This window comes from Phalangium opilio, unplaced genomic scaffold (assembly GCF_054372755.1).
Source record: "Phalangium opilio isolate 3A_F unplaced genomic scaffold, DU_Popi_V2 ptg000011l_1, whole genome shotgun sequence".
Classification (NCBI taxonomy): Eukaryota; Metazoa; Arthropoda; class Arachnida; order Opiliones; family Phalangiidae; genus Phalangium; species Phalangium opilio.
In genome coordinates, this window is record NW_028324147.1 from 8,652,417 (window position 1) to 8,672,772 (window position 20,356).

The 20,356-nt window shown below is 37.4% G+C and overlaps 1 protein-coding gene across 2 annotated transcripts in view; it reads right to left on the reverse strand.

Moving 5' to 3' along the window:
- The window catches only part of LOC149710215 (ubiquitin carboxyl-terminal hydrolase 48-like), an 80,198-nt gene that overhangs the window by 45,358 nt on the left and 14,484 nt on the right, over positions 1 to 20,356 (reverse strand). For both annotated transcript variants that reach the window (XM_089860420.1, XM_089860417.1), the window contains exons 11-13: positions 18,761 to 19,067; positions 7,664 to 7,774; positions 5,988 to 6,109 (exon numbers count right to left, since the gene is read on the reverse strand). In XM_089860420.1, coding sequence (XP_089716546.1) covers positions 5,988 to 6,109; positions 7,664 to 7,774; positions 18,761 to 19,067 — 540 coding nt within the window. The remainder of the gene's footprint in view (positions 1 to 5,987; positions 6,110 to 7,663; positions 7,775 to 18,760; positions 19,068 to 20,356) is intronic.

The following is a 20,356-nucleotide window of genomic DNA, read 5'->3' on the forward strand; positions in this document are numbered from 1 at the left end:
CTTGATTTTCCACTTCACCCTCACTTTAAATGTAGTATAAAGACCCAAATTTTCGCTTGACGACACGTATCAAGATATTTCCACACCATGTTTATGTTTTTTCAGATATCATGGGAAAATGGTACAATATATGTTAATAAACGCGATGGGACAATACTTTCACGAGCGTTTCCCATCCTCAAACTTTTAACCGCCATTAATTTAATTTTCATTAATATTAAAAGTTACAAAAGCGTTTTGCTAGGTGAACGTCGTCAGAGCGTTACCAACAGAAAGACGAAGCTGGGTCTTGCTGCAAGAAGGGTGATAGGACCAAATTACAGTGGATTCTATGGTCTATTTTGAGTCGAAAATGTTCTATGACATTTTTCCATAAGGGACATGCCGTTTTAAAGTTACGAATGGATTGTTTTACGGATGACCCCTTAATTTTAAGAAGGCAACTGCAAGACAACGATAATTTAATTAAGGGGACAAGGGGTCGTCCGCAAATCAATTTAATCATAACTTGTTTAGGGTGGCCCTTAGGGCAAAATGTCATAGAACATTTTCAACTCAAAATCGCCCATAGAACCCAACTTATTTCGGTCCAACCATCACTTTTAAACACCCTTTTATAATAGGGAACGAACTACGTATGTAAAAAAGCAAGATACACGACTTCATTCTAAAAAGTTAAAAAACTATATCTTATAATCGAAAACGCCTTCCCCATAAAAACCGATTTAAAATGTGGTGGACATTTTTTGGCGGTTAAAACTAGGCAATATAATATTATCGGTGTTTTAGTGTCAGTGAAAAATTGGTGGAACGCCTAAAAAATTTCGATGATTTGGATTCAGGCTGCTGGAATTCGAACCCCCCCTTTTTTCTATCAAGCTGGACATTGAAATATAGGACATTGCGACCAAAATGGAAATGGAGGGGTGCGGGGGGACGTGTGGGGGGGAAACGTTATTTCAGGGTGACGGGAACAAATGGACTTCCTTTCTCTCCCGATACACCGTGGGAGGGATAACCCCATCAATAATAGTTCTAGGGTCAGACAGGGACACTTCCTATATAGGCTTTTAAAGGACCCTAAGAATCATAACCTCAATTTTCAACATAATACGAAGAACCTAGTAATATAACTAAGAACTTAAAGAGATAACTTGAGTCTCTGGTACATTCTCGGTATAGAGAACTTTGTATTTCGTAAGGTAATGGTTAGACGTTACGCATACCAATCTCTGACGTCAATTCTTTTCAAACACGTGGTTAGTCTTGGAAATAGCACAGATTCACAGCGGTCAACAAAAAAAAAAGTTTAATAATTGATTGGATTAGTTTTTAAATTCACGAAGTGGGGTTATTAGCCCTGGGGATCAGTTTTTTAAATATTAGTTTTCGGAAAAGTTTATTAATTGCAAATCTATTGGAAAACTAAAGGGAAGGACTGGTCCTAACCCTAACGACCATGCAGTTTACTATTGTGGACGCTAGGTGGCCACTGGTCCCAAGGGTTAGTTTAAAACTATACATATTTGCAATATAATGTCGTGGGTTTTTTTTAAGAACATGGCGTCTGCTTTCGACTAGGCCTAAGTAACCGTTTTGGTCAGAGAGTTTCTGCGCATAACTTTTACGCATACCAATCTCTGACGTTAATTCTCTTCGAACACGTGGTTTCTTTAAAAATGTGGCGTCTGCTTTTGACAATGACTAAGGCATAATGCCGTTTCCATTATGTAATTTTCTTGGATTGAGAATGAAAGTCGCTTTAAAATTGCATTAAATGCATCTTTGTCTAAATTACTATTGCTCAATGGTGGCAGATTGCTAATGGAAAACGGCATTTGAAGTTGTTTGAGTCCGAAAGCTTCTGCGCAAACCAATCTCTGGCATCAATTCTGTCAGAACACGTACTTTTAAGCAATCTCTGACGTCAAGTCTCTTCGAACACGTGGTTTCTTTAAAAACGTGGCGTCTGCTTTTGACAATGCCTACAGTCTAGAATCTGTTTGAGTCAGAGAGCTTCTGGGCATACCAATCTCTGACATCAATTCTCTCAGAAGTCAGAACACGTGTTTATTAAAAACGTGGCGTCTGCTTTTGACAAGGCCTAAGAAACTGTTTGGGTCACATATTTATTCATGGTCAGAAAATATTATTTACGTTCTTGGTTACGTTATTGGGTTCATGGTAATAAACCAAGAGGAACACATATCCGCTAATCTATCTTTGTTGAATGAGATCATTCAATAAAAGGATATGTATTTTTTAAGTAGCAACTCCTTAGAAACCTTTTTAAACAGGTTTCAACAACAAACGTTGTTCAAAAATAAAAACTAAGAATATTTTTAAAGTTTCAAAACTTATTTCGTGGCCAATATCGGTAAATTAGTTTGAGGGGTCGAAGAACAGGGCTGAGTCCCCTTAATTACGGGAGGGGGAGGAGGGTGAGAGGAGAACAACTCGAAATGGGTCAAAAGAGAGATAGAGGAACACCCCCTGTTAAAATCACCTCAAAGAATACATAAGACTAAATATAGAAACTTTCACCTCTACAAAGAAATCTAAAGAAAGTGAAACTTACACAAAGAGGCAAAAGTTTTTACCCTCAAACTTGAAAAAAAAAAGGTGAGGGGAGGGGCTACTAAAAGTCCCTTTTCACATATACAGAACTTCCAGAATTCTGGATCCCAAATTGGGACTGCTATAGTCAGCAGAAGTCAAGAAATCAAAGTAGTAGATAGAACAGGGTTCGGACGAAATCTTTATATTGAAAATTGCTGACTTCTACAGCATCAGGAAAAAACTTTAAACCCCTGACTTATCCAGGTTCAATAAGAACCATGTAGAATATACATGTAAATTCCCAATTTATCGGTTAGTAATGGAGGACCAAATACGAAAGAGTACTTGGAAGGATAGAGAAGAAAACAAAAAGCTGCATTCGTAAATTACCGATAATTTACTAAATAATGCAGTAAATTACCAGCTTATAGCATTCGGTAACATAACAATAATTTTGTTTACAATTTTGTACGGCCTTTTACATTCAGCACAACTGTTAATTATAATTACATCGGCGGATGAATAAGAAATACGTCAGAGGTACGTGTCAGAGGAGGGGCGTGGTTCAAAGAAACTTTGTTCGTTTTGTTTCGAAAGATTAGCATTTTGGGGAATTAGCGCTACAAACTCGCGAAAAACCAGGACTAGGTATCCAGTCTCACTCCATGTGGAGTCTTTGAACCATGGCGTCACGATGTGTATGTGACGTCTTTCCAATAATTTCTACCGACCCGTCGACGCCTTCTTTACAGTCTCTTTAACAAACTATAAGTTAGTGCTAAACCGTAATTTAATTGTTCCCAGGTAACTGGTCTTATTCCTATTCAGCGACACTAGCGGACCGTCTGGAAACTACTCTCATAGAGACTGGGTACCTTACGAAAGTTCGAAGAATCACCGTCAGATGGCACGACGCTCGAGTTATTGCACGCGGTGATTCTGCGAACTTTCGTAAGGTACCCAGTCTCTATGGGAGTAGTTTCCAGACTCTCCGTCAGTGGCGCTGAATAGGAATAAAGGCAATTGAAACAATTCCTGTAAAATCGCAACTTAGTCCAGAGTATACAGAACGTTTAATATTTACTTCAACTAACTTATGTCTAGTGTCGATTATAGCGAGTTAAACGGGCGCGTTGTATCTACAAACAGGGGGGGGGGGCGAACGAATTCGGTCAGAATCTCTTCTTTTTACCTCATTGTAAGGTTTCAACGTACGTTAAGACTAGCGTTATAACGGTATTAAGTTAAACAGTAACTAACATTAAAAACACGTAACATTTTCAATACAAGTACGTAGCGTGGGAAGATATACGTTGAAGGGGATGGGGCACGCGCCCCCCTTTAATGATTCTTTGATTACGCGCGCCCCATCAACGTTTCTCGAGTCAAGGGGGCGGATGGACCAACGGGAAAAAAGTGACAAAGAAAGAAAGAAAAAAAGATCTTTTCGTTGAGAAACTCGAGATGTCCAAAACACTGTTTTTTTGGCTACAAATACGTACAAATTCAGAGTATACCCACCCCCTAGCGGAAGGAAGTAAAAATAACTTTCTCTAGATGTTTGGGTGGGTGCCGCTGAGGTAATAACAGAAGGGGATAATAGAAGAAGGATGACACTCTGTATCATCTTAAAGTAAAGCGCGGCTCCGTTGTTGGCCCTTAAATAGGGCTTTTCTAAGCTTGGTAAAGGGTAGTTAAAGGGACTGCTAAGAAGGCATCGGCGGGTGGGTAAAAATTATTTGAAATACGTCACGGACATCACGTGATGCCAAGATACAAAGGCTCCTTATGAAGTGGAACTGAACATCTAGTCCTTGTTTTTCGCAAGATTGCAGCACCAATTCCATGAAGTGGTAGTTTTCGAAATAAAACGAACTAAGCTTCTTTGAACCACGCCTCTCCTCGGTCACGTGCCTCTGACGTATTTCAAATAATTTTTACCCACCCGCCGATGCCTTCTTTACAGTCCCTTTAAGCCAAAGGCAGGAACCAATCAGACCTAATGCACTAAGTCTGATTGGTACCTGCCTATGGCAAGATAAAATTGGTGTCCAGAAGGTTAGCCAGAATGCTAGGGGTGATAATGGAGTCGCCTGTTGCTTTAATACTTTAGTTATGTAACATGATTCTTCCCATAAGGGCTCACCCTTTTTGTTTGCTCTCCTGCTCATCAAACTTCAGATGGGCATCGCATATACCGTGCTAGGGTGAATTCTATAACTATTTGGTACTAAACCCTCAGTAGCCAACCCACGAACCTTCATTGTCTTGACGTGGGACAAAAATTCACAAGCGCATGCGCCTTGCCATCAAATAGTTAAGCGTTAATAGAGCAATGATGAGGGAACTATTTATCGCGTATGTGATCCGGTTTAGTAACTTTGCTCCAAATGTTAATATGATGTTGGAAAGAATCATGTTACAATTACACTTCCCTCGAAGAGAAGTATTATATACTTCTAGTAATAATGACAATCCAAGGAGGATGGAGTGGAAGAATTTACACCTATTCACAATACGGATGTATGGAAATGTTGCTGACTATCTAGGCAATGGGCACGTCAAGAAAATAGATACCGTTAAAGAGAGAGTGTGAAGGGTTATAATTATAATACGTTGATAGTATTTGTACACAGAAATTAGGGTCAAAAATGTTAATGAAACTAAAGAAATATTTGCGTTGATTTTTAATGGATTTTCTTAATTGGCGACATTAGGCCTAAAAGATCCGAAATGAGTCCAGTAATTTTTACCGTATTATTTTTTTTTTTTTAATTTTTTCGCAAAATCCGATCAGTGGTTTCGTAAAAATCTCAAGACAACAACGGTTGGGAAATTCAAATATTGGTTTAGACAAATGACGCTCTCAGTAAGTCTCTAGCATTACGAAGTTTAGCTAGTGTCATATATCTTATAAACTTATGGTAATATCAAGAAGTGATATCTAGTTTATTAGGGAGAGAAGGTATAAATTCGCCACATTTCCAGCTTTATCGCCAGTCAAAACGTAGGTCCGGAGTTAATCCCCGCCTCTAAATTACAATCAGCATCTCATTGGTTCTTGTAAACTCACGTCAGCGGGAGGCGAATGAGGAAAATTACGTATTTTCCGACTGAGGAGAGGCGAAATAGCCCGGCCTCCTTTTACGTCCCCCCTTGTATTTGAAAAGGGGGCTGGGACTATGGCCCGCGAATACTTAGGCATCTTAAACCTCTCCCTAATAAACTAGATATCACTTCTTGGTAATATATTATGTTAATTTGGTCGATGAACTCTATTTTAAAAATAATTTTTTCAAAATTTTAAAACGATCTAAAAATCTCAAGACAACAACGTTTGGGAAACATTGGTTTAGACAAATGTCGAAATGATTGCGGAAGAGAGTCTTTTAAAAATGATTAGTACAAATGGATTAAAGTAAACTAACCGGGTACGGAGTGTATAGTGGAGACCCCATTCTCGTTGCTTTGTCGAAGAACCTTTATTTCAACGTCGACCAGAAAGGTTAATTTCATAACGTCCCATTCGTTTAGCCACACGAACGTCAAACTGTTTAATCAACAAAGGAAAACGACCAATTTAAAACTAGGTTTAGTTTAGCATTACGTTTTAAAACCTTTCAACGAAATTGAACTCATTGGGGGAAGGAAAATTCTTTCCCCAAAGTAAAATAACCAATGTAAAATGAAGAAAAAATTAGGGGGTAGCGATACTTTTTACAAGCACACTTTAAGTTTCTTCTTAAAAGGTATAAAACCAAGAGTAAATCAAGAAGGAATATAAATTTCAACATAACTTTATAAGATATGTTCCATAAGTATATGACACTACCCATACTTCGTAATGCTAGAGACTCGAGCTAGTTCGAGAACGACAAGCGAGAATTGATGGCTACACTCGGTTTTGAAATCCATTTCCTTATTATAATCCGTAACTAAGCCTTTGACAGCGCCTGACCATGCGTCGCTTTACTATAATCTATGACCTTTCACCAACGTCACATTATGACTAGCTCTCAGTAACCAGTGATAAACTTATGGAACATATTTTATGAACTTATGGCTGTGGTTGCATAAATACCCTTAACGTTATGGCTTAATGACAGTCTGTTCACAGTATTTGTTCTTATCAGCTCAAAAGTACTAGTCAACACTCAACAGGATATTATTTTAGCTCATCTCCCTAAATAACATTCTAAAACAGAGTGTCTTTCAGAGACCTGCACGGGTCGAGTTTTTCAGGCCTGACCCGAACCCGGCCCGGGATTTAGCATTTTGAAAAAGTCCGAAACCCGGCCCGAGGCTATAGTTGGTTTTCCGGCCCGGCCCGGCCCGTTACAGCATTAACCAAACCCGGCCCAGCCCGACACAGCATTAACCAAACCCGGCCCAGCCCGACACAGCATTAACCAAACCCGGCCCAGCCCGACACATTGCATGCCCGTTACACGTATAGTGCAGTTGTAATTTTTATATTTTTTACATAAAATCAATGAATTGAATTCATGTTTGCTTTAGCGTCGTGTATTATTCATTTCTTTTGATAATTGTTCGTCACATTTGTTCTTAGAAGCTTATACTCATTTAAATTATCTTTCATTTTAATTTTGGATTAAATGAGAATCAAGTTTGGCCCGGCCCGAATTTTGAAAAATGAACAAAAGCCCCTTAATTTCCAAAATTTGAAAAGCCCGACCCGGCCCGGCCCGATACAATTTTCAAATGTGGAAAGTCCGGCTTGGTCCGTGCAGGACTCTGGTGTCTTTAAAACAATCCGAAATTACGCATTACTGACTTTTTTGGAGCTATTAAAGCGAAGCACGTGTCCCCTATAAGTTGACTTACCTCCTGAACTCCGGGTTTACCTAGGCGAAGGCTAGTGGGCGGGGTATATAAATGCACTTATAAATCCCGCCCACAAATGCCTCCTGCCTTCGCCAAGCCAAAACTGGAGATAGTAAGGAAAGTCACTTTCCAGGGGAACCACTGGACCCGCGCTTCGCTTTAAAGCTACATACTCCCGATTGATTTACTCTTGGTAAAGCGATGCATTTTACGATTATAGATAGTAATTCGTGGCGTAGGTAAATTAAAATAAACTGACTTGCTATTATCCCTGGAGTTAAGGTCGTCGAGGAGGAAGGGTAAGCCACCATGGACGCATAATCGAGATTGGTTGTTCAAATTGACTACTGGTTCACGACGTACAGGGTCTCTGCAAAAATAAGGAAACATCAAACTTTATCTCATACATTCTAAAAGCTGCTGTAGAATATTTGTATGACTAAAGGCCTTTTCAGACGATACAACTTTTTTACTCGATCATTTAGTTGAGTAAACGAGTTGGGACGTGTGAACAGAAGTTGGACAAGTTGAATCACCAAATTAAAAATTTATCACTGGCCAATAGAGCGATCTCAGTTGTGACGTCTGTGCCTTGGCAAAACGTCACGGGTTTAGCTTTGGCAGTGCACGGTCATGTTTGGTACTACTTTGGTTCTATGGGCAAATAGCATGGGTGACGTAAGACTAAGGCTTCTGAGACAGCTCTGACACAACTTTTTGACCCATCTATTTGAGCCAAAAGTTGTGTAGGCTGAAAAGGTCTTAATTCAGTCAATTTCATTTTTCCCAAACGAACAAAATGTATCTAACGTACGAGCTAATCATGAATTCGGTGTTCTATATCCATATAAGTATAAAGGCCCATTCATTACTACATGAGCCTCGTTAACAGAAAAACGTAGTCTTTGAGCTCGTGTGAACAGTCTAATTAAACGAGCAAAGCGACTTCACCGACGTGCGATTTAAGTCAATGGGCCTTTTATGTAGTAGGTACCCACCAAGAAAGATTTTTCATGTCCGCGAATGTTCAGTCTTAACTAGCGAGTTTGCTAAATTAATGGCTCATTTTATTAAAAAAAAGTCAATCATTGATTGTAAGGGACCCCAAGGCATTTTGAAAAAAAAAGTGCTTTTCAGTTTTCGTGTCTGTATTCCTTTAAAAATTTCTTATTTCAAAAATAAAAGATTGACTTAGTTTTTAAACAACAAATATTTAGAGAGAAAATGTATAAGGGCAGTCCTCAATTTCTCACAACTTGTGGGCTAACTCTACAACTGTTAAAACGTATCATATTTAATTCAACCAGAAGTAAGATAAGGGACTAGAAGTATCGAGGTAACCAAATTCTTCACTTGGCGAAAGTGAATATTCTTGATAAGACACCAACGGTTGGCCCTCTGGTCGCGGTTTCTGAGTTTTCCCTCCAAAACGTGAGACGCTCGTGGCGGTAGACGTAGGAACTAGATTCAAGGAGCCGCGTCCGTATTCCGCGGCTTTAGGTTAAGGGGAAGGGGGTAGGAAAGTTTTTTGGAACTCGACCAATTTTTCTCTCTCTAGTGTAGGCGCGATGGAAGCGACATATAATACTCAAATTTGTTCACTAGTGCCAGGATCTACTACCAATGCTAGAGCCCTTCACTTCTAGTCGCTTCTGATTCAACTTATTCAATGCGGCCATTCTGTTAATAAAATACTCATTTCCGGTCAACTTTTTATAAATATAAGTCGTCAAATTGTGGTCTGATAGCTAAATGGGTGTCGAAAGCGACCTTCCAGAACCAACGTCTTAGACTTCGTGAACACTCGAAATCCATTGTCGAGAGGAGATAACGTAGCGTAACGTTTTGGCCACGGCTGGCTTCTTTTAGGAGCTACGCTCTCTCGCCCCTTATTCCGAACAAGATAATCGACATAAAGAAGTTCGATACTCGTCATGTCAGTGTCACATGGTAGGCCTAACCTTCTCCCCCCCCCCAGCACATGATTAAATGCAATGCTTTGAATTTAAAATTAAGAACGCCTCCAAAATTTTTAATAACGGTCTTAATTTAAACCAAGAAGTTATATCAGTATCTCAGAGAGAAGGTATAAGATGCCTTTGTATTCGCGCGCCATAGTCCCAGTCCCCCTTTCAAAATACAAGGGGGGACGTAAAAGGAGGCGCCGGGCTATTTCGCCTCTCCTCAGTCGGAAAATATGACTGTAATTTTCGTCACTCGCGTCGTCGCGCTGACGTGAGTTTTCAAGAACCAATGAGATGCTGGTTGTAATTTAGAGACGGGGATTGACTCCGGACCTACGTTTGGACTGGAGATAAAGCTGGAAATCTGGCGAATTTATACCTTCTGAGATACTAGATATAACTAGATATAACTTCTTGTTTAAACCAAGACGTAAAAAACAATGATAATTATAAAAGGAAAAATATAAAAGATCTCTTATTACAAAATAAATAGCATTTAATTAGTCTTAAAAGCGAGGACTACTGCGCCACTCGCCATTGGTTTACTGGCGAATGCTACACAGGACCTCTTACGCCTACGGGATTGTTTGAATTCTCAAGGGCTGAAAGAGGTAAGAGTAAGGGGTTCGATTTAGCAGACGCCACTAAAGCAATGGCGGATGGCGCAGTAGTCCTCGTTTTTAAGACTAATTAAATGCTAATTATTTTGTAAGAAGAGATATTTTTTTTAATATTTTTTCTTTTATATTTAGAAAAAGGCCGTTAAAATGATGCACATGTTTCATGTTAAAATATTTTTACTCCTCGTTTTTACTAAAGTAATTTTGGCGATAAAAACTATGATAAGAATTTTTTCAAATAATTGATGTTTTATAATCATGTCATCAAAAGTGAAAATTTGAATATCTGTAGCTTCAGGCAATTAACTTTCTACACTTATCTTTCACACTTTCCGGTCTTTGTCCACAAAGACAGTTTTTATTAATAATGTTATGTTACCTAAATTTTTCCTTAAAATAGTGAAGAAAAACCAAGTCAACTATATGTCAATAATTCAACTTAAGCCTAACGAAAACGTTATGAATTAAAATCAACCGGAAAAGTATTTATTTTACGGAAAGGTTATAGAATAGTATTTTTCTGGAATTTTCATTTGGAAGTTACGCGAAAAAATGGAAATTTTACCTGAACCAAGAAGGGATATCTAGTTTACTAGGGAGAGGTTTAAGATGCCTAGGTATTCGCGCGCCATAGTCCCAGTCCCCCTTTCAAAATACAAGGGGGGACGTAAAAGGAGAACGGGCTATTTCGCCTCTCCTCAGTCGGAAAATACGTAATTTTCGTCATTCACGTCGCGCTGACTTGAGATTTCAAGAACCAATGAGATGCTGGTTGTTATTTAGAGGCGGGGATCAACTCCGGACCTACGTTTGGACTGGAGATAAAGCTAGAGATGTGGCGAATTTATACTTTCTCCCTAGTAAACTTGATATCACTTCATGCCTGAACTGAAAGGTTTAGGTAGGCATCGAGAAAATTATAAAATTGGGTCCCTGCAACAACTGACAACGAGTTTTCAGGATAGTAGGCGAATAGTACAATATACACAACATATTATATCAAGCGTAATACTTGTGAAACTTGCATAAATGGTTCGGGCAAAGAAAATAAGTGTTCGCCCTACTTTACCAAATTTACTAAGAAAAAAAACCCCATCAAAATAACCTCGAAAATTTTAAAAGAAACAACCTTTTTTATAAGACATAAAACGAAAAAGAAAAAGAAAAAGATGCATTTTCTGAAGAGGAGAAAAATCTCATTACTACGGTAAAGCTAATGCGAAGGGGGATGGGTTACTAAATTTTCAGTGACATTAATCACTGACACTCGCCTTCCAAAGAAAAATTTATCATTTTACAAAATATTTATATTATTATTGGACCAAAAAGATCTACCATAAATAATAACAAGCATCTATAGTTCGCTATTTAGATCAAACTAAGCCAAAAGTGGAAAACGAAAACATGTAAAAACAAAAAAACTTAAAAAACAGATAATTATCAAATTTAAACCGAAGCGGATCCCAGGTTTCTTCGTCACATGCCTGATCATATGGTCGATTCTGCTTCTTATATTTTTAAGGGTTTATGAGAAAAAACTTTTATACTACTTGATATTGTATACAAAGTGTTTCTAAAACGTCTGTCAGAAATTAAGGGGTGTTCTTTGGGCGATTTCGAGTCGTAAAAAAAAAAAAAAAATCACGCAGAAACTTCAATTAGTCGGGCCCAAAGACTATATAGGGTTTAGTGTCTATATAGACAGGAAACACTTGCAGGTTTCCAGTTCATTAAAACATCCGGAAAACGCCGGGTATATATAGCTTAGCTGGAAGTCGATACCAAAGTTTTACTGTAACCGATACCGATTATTTAAAATCTGCGAGATAACCGATTATTTAACTCAATGAAACCGATATCGATGCTTTTAAGGTTATATTTTTTACCAATTATTAACCGATATTATTAAGCTCAAACCGATTAATCGGTTAAAAGATTTTAAATTAAGCTCGAACCGATTGATCGGTAAAATGCTTTTGAGTTAAGCTCGAACCGATTAATCGTTAAAAATCGTGAAAAGTTTTTAAGTTAAGCTCGAACCGATTAATCGTTAAAAATCGTGAAAAGTTTTTAAGTTAAGCTCGAACCGATTAATCGTTAAAAATCGTGAAAAGTTTTTAAGTTAAGCTCGAACCGATTAATCGTTAAAAATCGTGGAAAGTTTTTAAGTTAAGCTCGAACCGATTAATCGTTAAAAATCGTGGAAAGTTTTTAAGTTAAGCTCGAACCGATTAATCGTTAAAAATCGTGGAAAGTTTTTAAGTTAAGCTCGAATCGATTAATCGTTAAAAATCGTGGAAAATTTTTAAGTTAAGCTCGAATCGATTAATCGTTAAAAATCGTGGAAAGTTTTTAAGTTAAGCTCGAATCGATTAATTGTTAAAATTCGTGGAAAGTTTTTAAGTTAAGCTCGAATCGATTAATTGTTAAAATTCGTGGAAAGTTTTTAAGTTAAGCTCGAATCGATTAATTGTTAAAAATCGGTAAATTAAGCTCAAACCGATTAATCGGTCAAAAAATTATGCTCGAACCGATATATCGTTTAAAGTGCCATATCAGTCACCGATACAGATATCACATCGGTTTGTGCCCATATCAGGCTAGTACAAAATATTCACCATTCTCCAAAGCTCATAACAGTTTCGAAGTGTCAAAATTTCCGAAAACGTCACCACCAAGAAGTTAGTTAAGAAGGTAATTATTAAGCTTTAAGATACTTGTACGCCTTGTTCCGAGAAAGAGAGAGAGAGTTTGGGGGGTTTGAGGGGAGGGGTTTGAAACGATATCAGTCTTCATTAGTCCAATTTGGGGCTAGAGCCCCTAATGAAAGATTAGAAGAAGCTTTTCCCCTCAGACAAACTCCCCCAAAAATTAAAGCGTCAAGTATGGCGATGAATATTTCAAACGAGTTTCGCAATCCCCATTCCCCCCCCCCCGGCCTCGTGGCTCGGGATTTCCTATTTTGGAGGTTCTTAAGCTAATAAAGCGGCTTACAAAATGAACGTCCTGACAGTGTCTATAGCAAATCCAGCCTCCGTTAATTACTCTTTCAAAAAACACCCCTCATCTTAAAATATTTTCATCACTAAGCCGCTAAACATACTTTCAAAACCAGCTAGCACGTGTAAAACAGCTCCACGGTCAACTATCAAACGTTATACCACTGGTCGAGGGGTCCGACATTCCCACAAAAGCGTACGGCATTTCGTGATTTCGCCTTTTCGCAAAAATTCGTAGTTTCTTCATTGAATTCGCGATTTCACCAAAGATTACGGGATTTCTTCTATGATTTCGCAATTTCACCAAAGATTTTGTGATTTCTTCTTTGATTTCAATATTTTGCCAAAAAGTTTCTAATTTCTTTTTGATTTCGCCAAAGATATCGTGATTTCTTCTTGATTTAACGCTTTTACCAAACATTTCGAAATTTCCTCTTCGATTTAACGATTTTGCCAAAGGTTTCGGAATTTCCTCTTCGATTTAACGATTTTGCCAAAGGTTTCGGAATTTCCTCTTTGATTTAACGATTTTGCCAAAGGTTTCGGAATTTCCTCTTTGATTTAACGATTTTGCCAAAGGTTTCGGAATTTCCTCTTTGATTTAACGATTTTGCCAAAGGTTTCGGAATTTCCTCTTTGATTTAACGATTTCGCCAAAGGTTTCGGAATTTCCTCTTTGATTTAACGATTTTGCCAAAGGTTTCGGAATTTCCTCTTTGATTTAACGATTTTGCCAAAGGTTTCGGAATTTCCTCTATGATTTAACGATTTTGTCAAAGGTTTCGGAATTTCCTCTTTGATTTAACGATTTTGCCAAAGGTTTCGGAATTTCCTCTTTGATTTAACGATTTTGCCAAAGGTTTCGGAATTTCCTCTTTGATTTAACGATTTTGCCAAAGGTTTCGGAATTTCCTCTTTGATTTAACGATTTTGCCAAAGGTTTCGGAATTTCCTCTTTGATTTAACGATTTTGCCAAAGGTTTCGGAATTTCCTCTTTGATTTAACGATTTTGCCAAAGGTTTCGGAATTTCCTCTTTGATTTAACGATTTTGCCAAAGGTTTCGGAATTTCCTCTATGATTTAACGATTTTGTCAAAGGTTTCGGAATTTCCTCTTTGATTTAACGATTTTGCCAAAGGTTTCGGAATTTCCTCTTTGATTTAACGATTTCGCCAAAGGTTTCGGAATTTCCTCTATGATTTAACGATTTTGTCAAAGGTTTCGGAATTTCCTCTTTGATTTAACGATTTTGCCAAAGGTTTCGGAATTTCCTCTTTGATTTAACGATTTTGCCAAAGGTTTCGGAATTTCCTCTTTGATTTAACGATTTTGCCAAAGGTTTCGGAATTTCCTCTTTGATTTAACGATTTTGCCAAAGGTTTCGGAATTTCCTCTTTGATTTAACGATTTTGCCAAAGGTTTCGGAATTTCCTCTATGATTTAACGATTTTGTCAAAGGTTTCGGAATTTCCTCTTTGATTTAACGATTTTGCCAAAGGTTTCGGAATTTCCTCTTTGATTTAACGATTTTGCCAAAGGTTTCGGAATTTCCTCTTTGATTTAACGATTTTGCCAAAGGTTTCGGAATTTCCTCTTTGATTTAACGATTTTGCCAAAGGTTTCGGAATTTCCTCTTTGATTTAACGATTTTGCCAAAGGTTTCGGAATTTCCTCTTTGATTTAACGATTTCGCCAAAGGTTTCGGAATTTCCTCTTTGATTTAACGATTTTGCCAAAGGTTTCGGAATTTCCTCTTTGATTTAACGATTTTGCCAAAGGTTTCGGAATTTCCTCTATGATTTAACGATTTTGTCAAAGGTTTCGGAATTTCCTCTTTGATTTAACGATTTTGCCAAAGGTTTCGGAATTTCCTCTTTGATTTAACGATTTTGCCAAAGGTTTCGGAATTTCCTCTTTGATTTAACGATTTTGCCAAAGGTTTCGGAATTTCCTCTTTGATTTAACGATTTTGCCAAAGGTTTCGGAATTTCCTCTTTGATTTAACGATTTTGCCAAAGGTTTCGGAATTTCCTCTTTGATTTAACGATTTTGCCAAAGGTTTCGGAATTTCCTCTTTGATTTAACGATTTTGCCAAAGGTTTCGGAATTTCCTCTTTGATTTAACGATTTTGCCAAAGGTTTCGGAATTTCCTCTTTGATTTAACGATTTTGCCAAAGGTTTCGGAATTTCCTCTTTGATTTAACGATTTTGCCAAAGGTTTCGGAATTTCCTCTTTGTTTAACGATTTTGCCAAAGGTTTCGAAATTTTCTCTTTGATTTATTTCAAATATTTCGTGATTTTGTGTGAAAGATTTGGCGAGAACGAAGCGTACGGGATTTCGTGTAAATGTTGGATCCCTCGCCACCGGTGGTCAACCCCATAGACGTGGGGGGGAGTATGCCTTCCCCATCTTTTGCTTTCCCCCGTTCCACTTCAACAAGTTGGGCAAGAAATCGGACTTTGTAATATAACCCGAAACATGACATCTTCACGCTTTCGACATACATGCAATATCCAGGGAGCCCAGTCAAAAATTTTAATTCCTCACAGGAAAAATAGGAATTTTTCCCCGGAATTTTAGGTTTTTACGGGAAAATATAGGCCTAAAAATGTTCATATTATAATACCATTTTGGTTTAAACGGTATTGAAAAATCTAAAAATAATAATAATAAAAAATTGGAGTTTACTTTGAAAAGAGTAACTTAATTAAATTATAATAATATATAAAAAATTATGAAGGAGCGAAGCGAGCTCCACAATATCGAGGTGTAGTCTAATGTGATCTTGATAAAAGAGCTAAATTTTTATAAATTTCATGCTTAACTATACGAAAACTTCGACTAAGTCAAAAATATAGGATATTATAGAACCTTTCGTGAAATTATAGGAAAATATAAGACAGGTTCAAAAATATGGGATTTTATAGGAATTATAGGACCGCTGGGCTCCCCGACTAAATTTGTCTATCACGCATGAACTGACGCTAAACACGAAATCGTAAGTAACAGAAAAACTAAATCTAAACATGTAGATTTAGCGACATTTACGAAGGACGAAGTTATTACTTTGTAAGAAAAACTGAGAAACTTAAAGAAAAACCAACGGTCCTGAGAGAATTAAAAAAATTACAAAGTTACAAGACGAGACAAAAGATACGTTGGATACATTTTTTAGAAAGTCTACCCCTAGATTAGTTGAATTTTCAAAAGAAAATATAATGGGTGGCTAACAATCAACAATAGGATCCTCGAAAGATTTAGCATAATGTAGCCAAGATGCTTCTTCTAGCCATAATCTAGACGCCTTATTTCTAAGAATTGTCTCGAAATAAACAAAACCTACCGTTAAAAAAGGCCTAGCTGTAACACTGAGCATAAAGGATTCATTCATTACGCATTAATAAGGGCCTAAGGGCTCAGCTTCAGTTTTATCTAAAGAAACCGAGGAAAATGGGCTTTGAATAAAAATTGTAGAAAACACCAAACGAGAAAGTTCGCGGGATATTTAGAAAATGAAGTTTCTTAACATTTTCACGTTTCATAATTGAATAGCTAAAATATCCGATGTTATCAAGGGGCTTTAAACCGGGAAGAGTTTCCTGTCTATGTAGACGCTAAACACTGCAGTCTTCGGAATTAGCCCATATGAAATATATGCTTGATGTTGTTTATAGCCACATCGTATGATGTATATCTACGATGAGGCTCTTAGTTTGACCTGCCCTGTTGTTGTAGTACCCGTTCTGCCAGACTACGCTTTGGCAGTATAAAATTTTTCGTTCGTCATTGAAGAGAAAGTGAAAGGGAGAGAATTGTGCTATTGATATTTTTCGTTCGTCTACTTAGAAGGAAGGGAATTATGATAGTAAGGTTAAGTTATATACTCTCCCTTTAAAAATCCTCTCACCCGCCGACAATAAGGGTTTCACGCTTTCAATACCGCTCCCCTATTTCAACATTCAAAGAAATCGAGAGAATTTTTGAAAGCAAAAGCAAGTACTTACTGACATTCTTTTTAGAATGGTCTTAAAGTACCGGGATATTACAATTATTGGGTGTTTTACCGAATTCTTTCTCTTTCAAACGCTTCTGGCCATAAGTTCATGTCAGAAATTTATCAGATGCGAAAATTATGCGTCGGCATAAGTCTATGTTGTAAATATCCCTGACCATTTTAAGGTGTTCACCAGAGCCCACTTCATCATTACACCTGGTATATATTTTACATTGCTCAAAGCATGGTTCGATACACCAAATGAAATCCCTGACTTTTTAGGGATCGAAAAACATTAAATCCCTGACTTATAGTCCGCTATTTTACAAATCCCAGACTTATCCAAGTTCAGTACGAACCCTGTTTTATCAAACCAACATTTTGTTTCCGAGAAAACCATTACAACTTCATACACAGCTAATATAATATTTATAAAATACTTGTACATGATGGTAATTTCACCATTTTACCATGGACAGGGCGCCAACTCTTGCAGAGAAATTTTTAATAGGAAAAATAGGATTCGCTAGGCGAGATTATAGGATTTTATAGGACCAGATTCATGAAATTATAGGATTTTATAGGACCAGATTCATGAAATTATAGGATAATATAGGACTCTTAAATGACTAGTATATAACCAGAAACAACCAATTTTAATGAAATACTGCTTAATTTTTCAATTAAAATAGTATACAATGCCTTTGCACTGCTAAAAAAAATATCACCAACTATATCACATACAGGGCTCCCACCAAAACCTCAAAAATAAATAGGGGAAAAAGGGACTTTTCACGATAAAAATAGGGTAAAATAAGGACCTAAATTTTAAAAGTAGGAACCAAAAAGGGACCACTGGTAAAACAAAATGATATCTATTCTGTGAAAATATCACAAACAGACAGTTAGGAACCTATTAGTCTTTTCTATTTTTTCGACAAAATAGGATATTTATATTCTAATTCTAAGGGAGCGGTAGGTAAGACTTGATACTGGCTCTAATGTATAAGGAAGGTTTTCTGATTAGAAGTAACTATTTTCGTATCATGTTTACTGTTTTTTAAAAAATCCACTGAACTAGAATTTGGGCCTTTACGGGGTTCGTAATTTTTGGAATGAAATTCCCTGACTTTTCCTGGTTTTCCCTGACTAAGTTCCACAATTTTCCCTGACCATTTGCAATAACGTACAAGGCGAACATATATGAAAACCAGTCTAAATTCAGTCGAATAATTTTTGAACGAGTTGTTATTGTTATAAAAATTAGCCAATTAATTTGTTTAAATTTAACATTAAGTAAATCATAAATAACCGGAGCGAGCGAAGCGAGCTCCGCAAATTTGGGGCTCTGCTAAAATCTCAGACAAGACATTTTCTGAGGTTTTTCTTAAGGGATTATAATTAATTACTTGAAAATTCTCAAAATATAGGACTTTATAGGACGATTTGTGAAATTATAGGATAAAATAGGACACTTTTCAAAATATAGGATTTTATAGGAATTATAGGACCTCTGGGCGCCCTGCATGGACCTAAGACCTTTAAACACAGATGGAACGGTTCTTTTAGGGCAGCGCCTCTCTCGCGCCACGCCGCGCCCAATATTGAAACTTTTTCGACTCAAACCATAGGCATCTACGAGTCGAAAAGTTTCGGGACTCCCCCGGTAGGGGCAACGCCAGGTCATCTGTGTTTAATGGTTTCAAGATGGACGCGACCGAAAAACTAGTATATTGAACCCCAAAAAGAAAGAAAATAGATTTCCAAAAACTCACTTAACAAATTTTCTCCATTCTTCCATGAATATCTGGCAGACAGCGTAAACGGGAACATTATTCTCCAATTTGCTAAAGAGGGGTCGATTGCGGTCTAGGTACAAGTCCAGAAGAGAATTCTTTTGTTCTTGGGCCAATTGACGATTGCGCTCCTTCGTCAGATTACTAACATTCTGTCTCTGCAAGCAAATCGAGCAGACAGGCGAATCCCTTTTGAACTCGGGCGCGTCCGTAAAATATTGCCGCAGAAGACGCCAAGCCTCCACTTTCAACAGTTTGCGACTCCCTTCAGCCACTTTCAAATTCCCTGAAATAATCAGAAAGTACAAAAACAATAATTAATTATTAAATTTGCCAATTAAATAATACTTTTAATGTAATCAAATTTTAAACTTAAAATTCTCAATTAAAGGAATTGAGCGGATTAACTGCCATTAATTTTTCAAACCAATCTCGAAAAACCACTGATATTGTTACTTATTTTTAAATAACAATTATAGTCGGAAAACTGACCTTAAATAATTTAGGTCATATAGTAAAACCATGGATAAAGAATGCGCGTGAGGTTGAAATTTGTTTTCACGCTATAGGATCGGCAACTCCCTATCTCGGACGACTACTTATTCTGTATATACTCTGTTACAACATCGGTTGTCAGCACGCGCAAAGCTAGGGGTCTATGTAATCTAGCGCGTGCTGACAAGAGACAAAAAACTTCAGGATCTTCAGGATTTAAAATATCCGCGAGTTTTTTGGCTCGAGTGCACGGACCTCTAGGCCTTAGTTTCAAATACGTGTGAAATTGTATACAGCCTACTACACGTATTTGAAACTAAGGCCTAGAGGTCCGTGCACTCGAGCTAAAAAAACTCGCGGATATTTTAAATCCTGAAGATCCTGAAGTTTTTGGTCTCTTGAACAGCACCTACAAAGCTACGTTACATAGAGAAATATATTTACGCGTGCTGACAACTGATGTTTTAACAGAGTATATACAGAATTAGCTGTCGTTCGAGATAGGGAGTTGCCTATCCTGTAGAAAGAAAAACAATTTCCGCACGCGCATTCTTTATCCATGGTAAAACCTTAAAGAACACGCCAAAAATGCTGCCATTTTTAAAACTGTGCCCTCTAGATCACTAAACTACGAAGCAGACAATCAGCTACGAAAATCATAGCCAGCGCCTCCGAAATGAACTAGGCCCATGCGTGTCGCGAAGCGAGAATATTTTTTTTAACAAATTTAGTTCGCCGTGGTTTTACGCTTGGGGGCGCTTATATTACCGTAAAATAAACAAAGTTCAACCCCGTGACCCTGTCGACTGCTTAAGTATTTGGGCCAAGGTCGCGGATTGTAAGTATACGTTTTTATTACTCTTACTGAATTATTTTAATTGAAATAATTTATTTTGTTGTCATCAATACCATCTAACCGAAAGATTCAATAAAAAGTGAATAGCCCAAAAAACATTTACGTTAATTTTAGGATGAAACTTTTCTCTATCATAAAAATTTTATGACTGACCCCTAAAATATCAACGATATTTTAAGGAAGACCCCTGTCACAACGGTAATATAAGCGCCATCTCGTACACA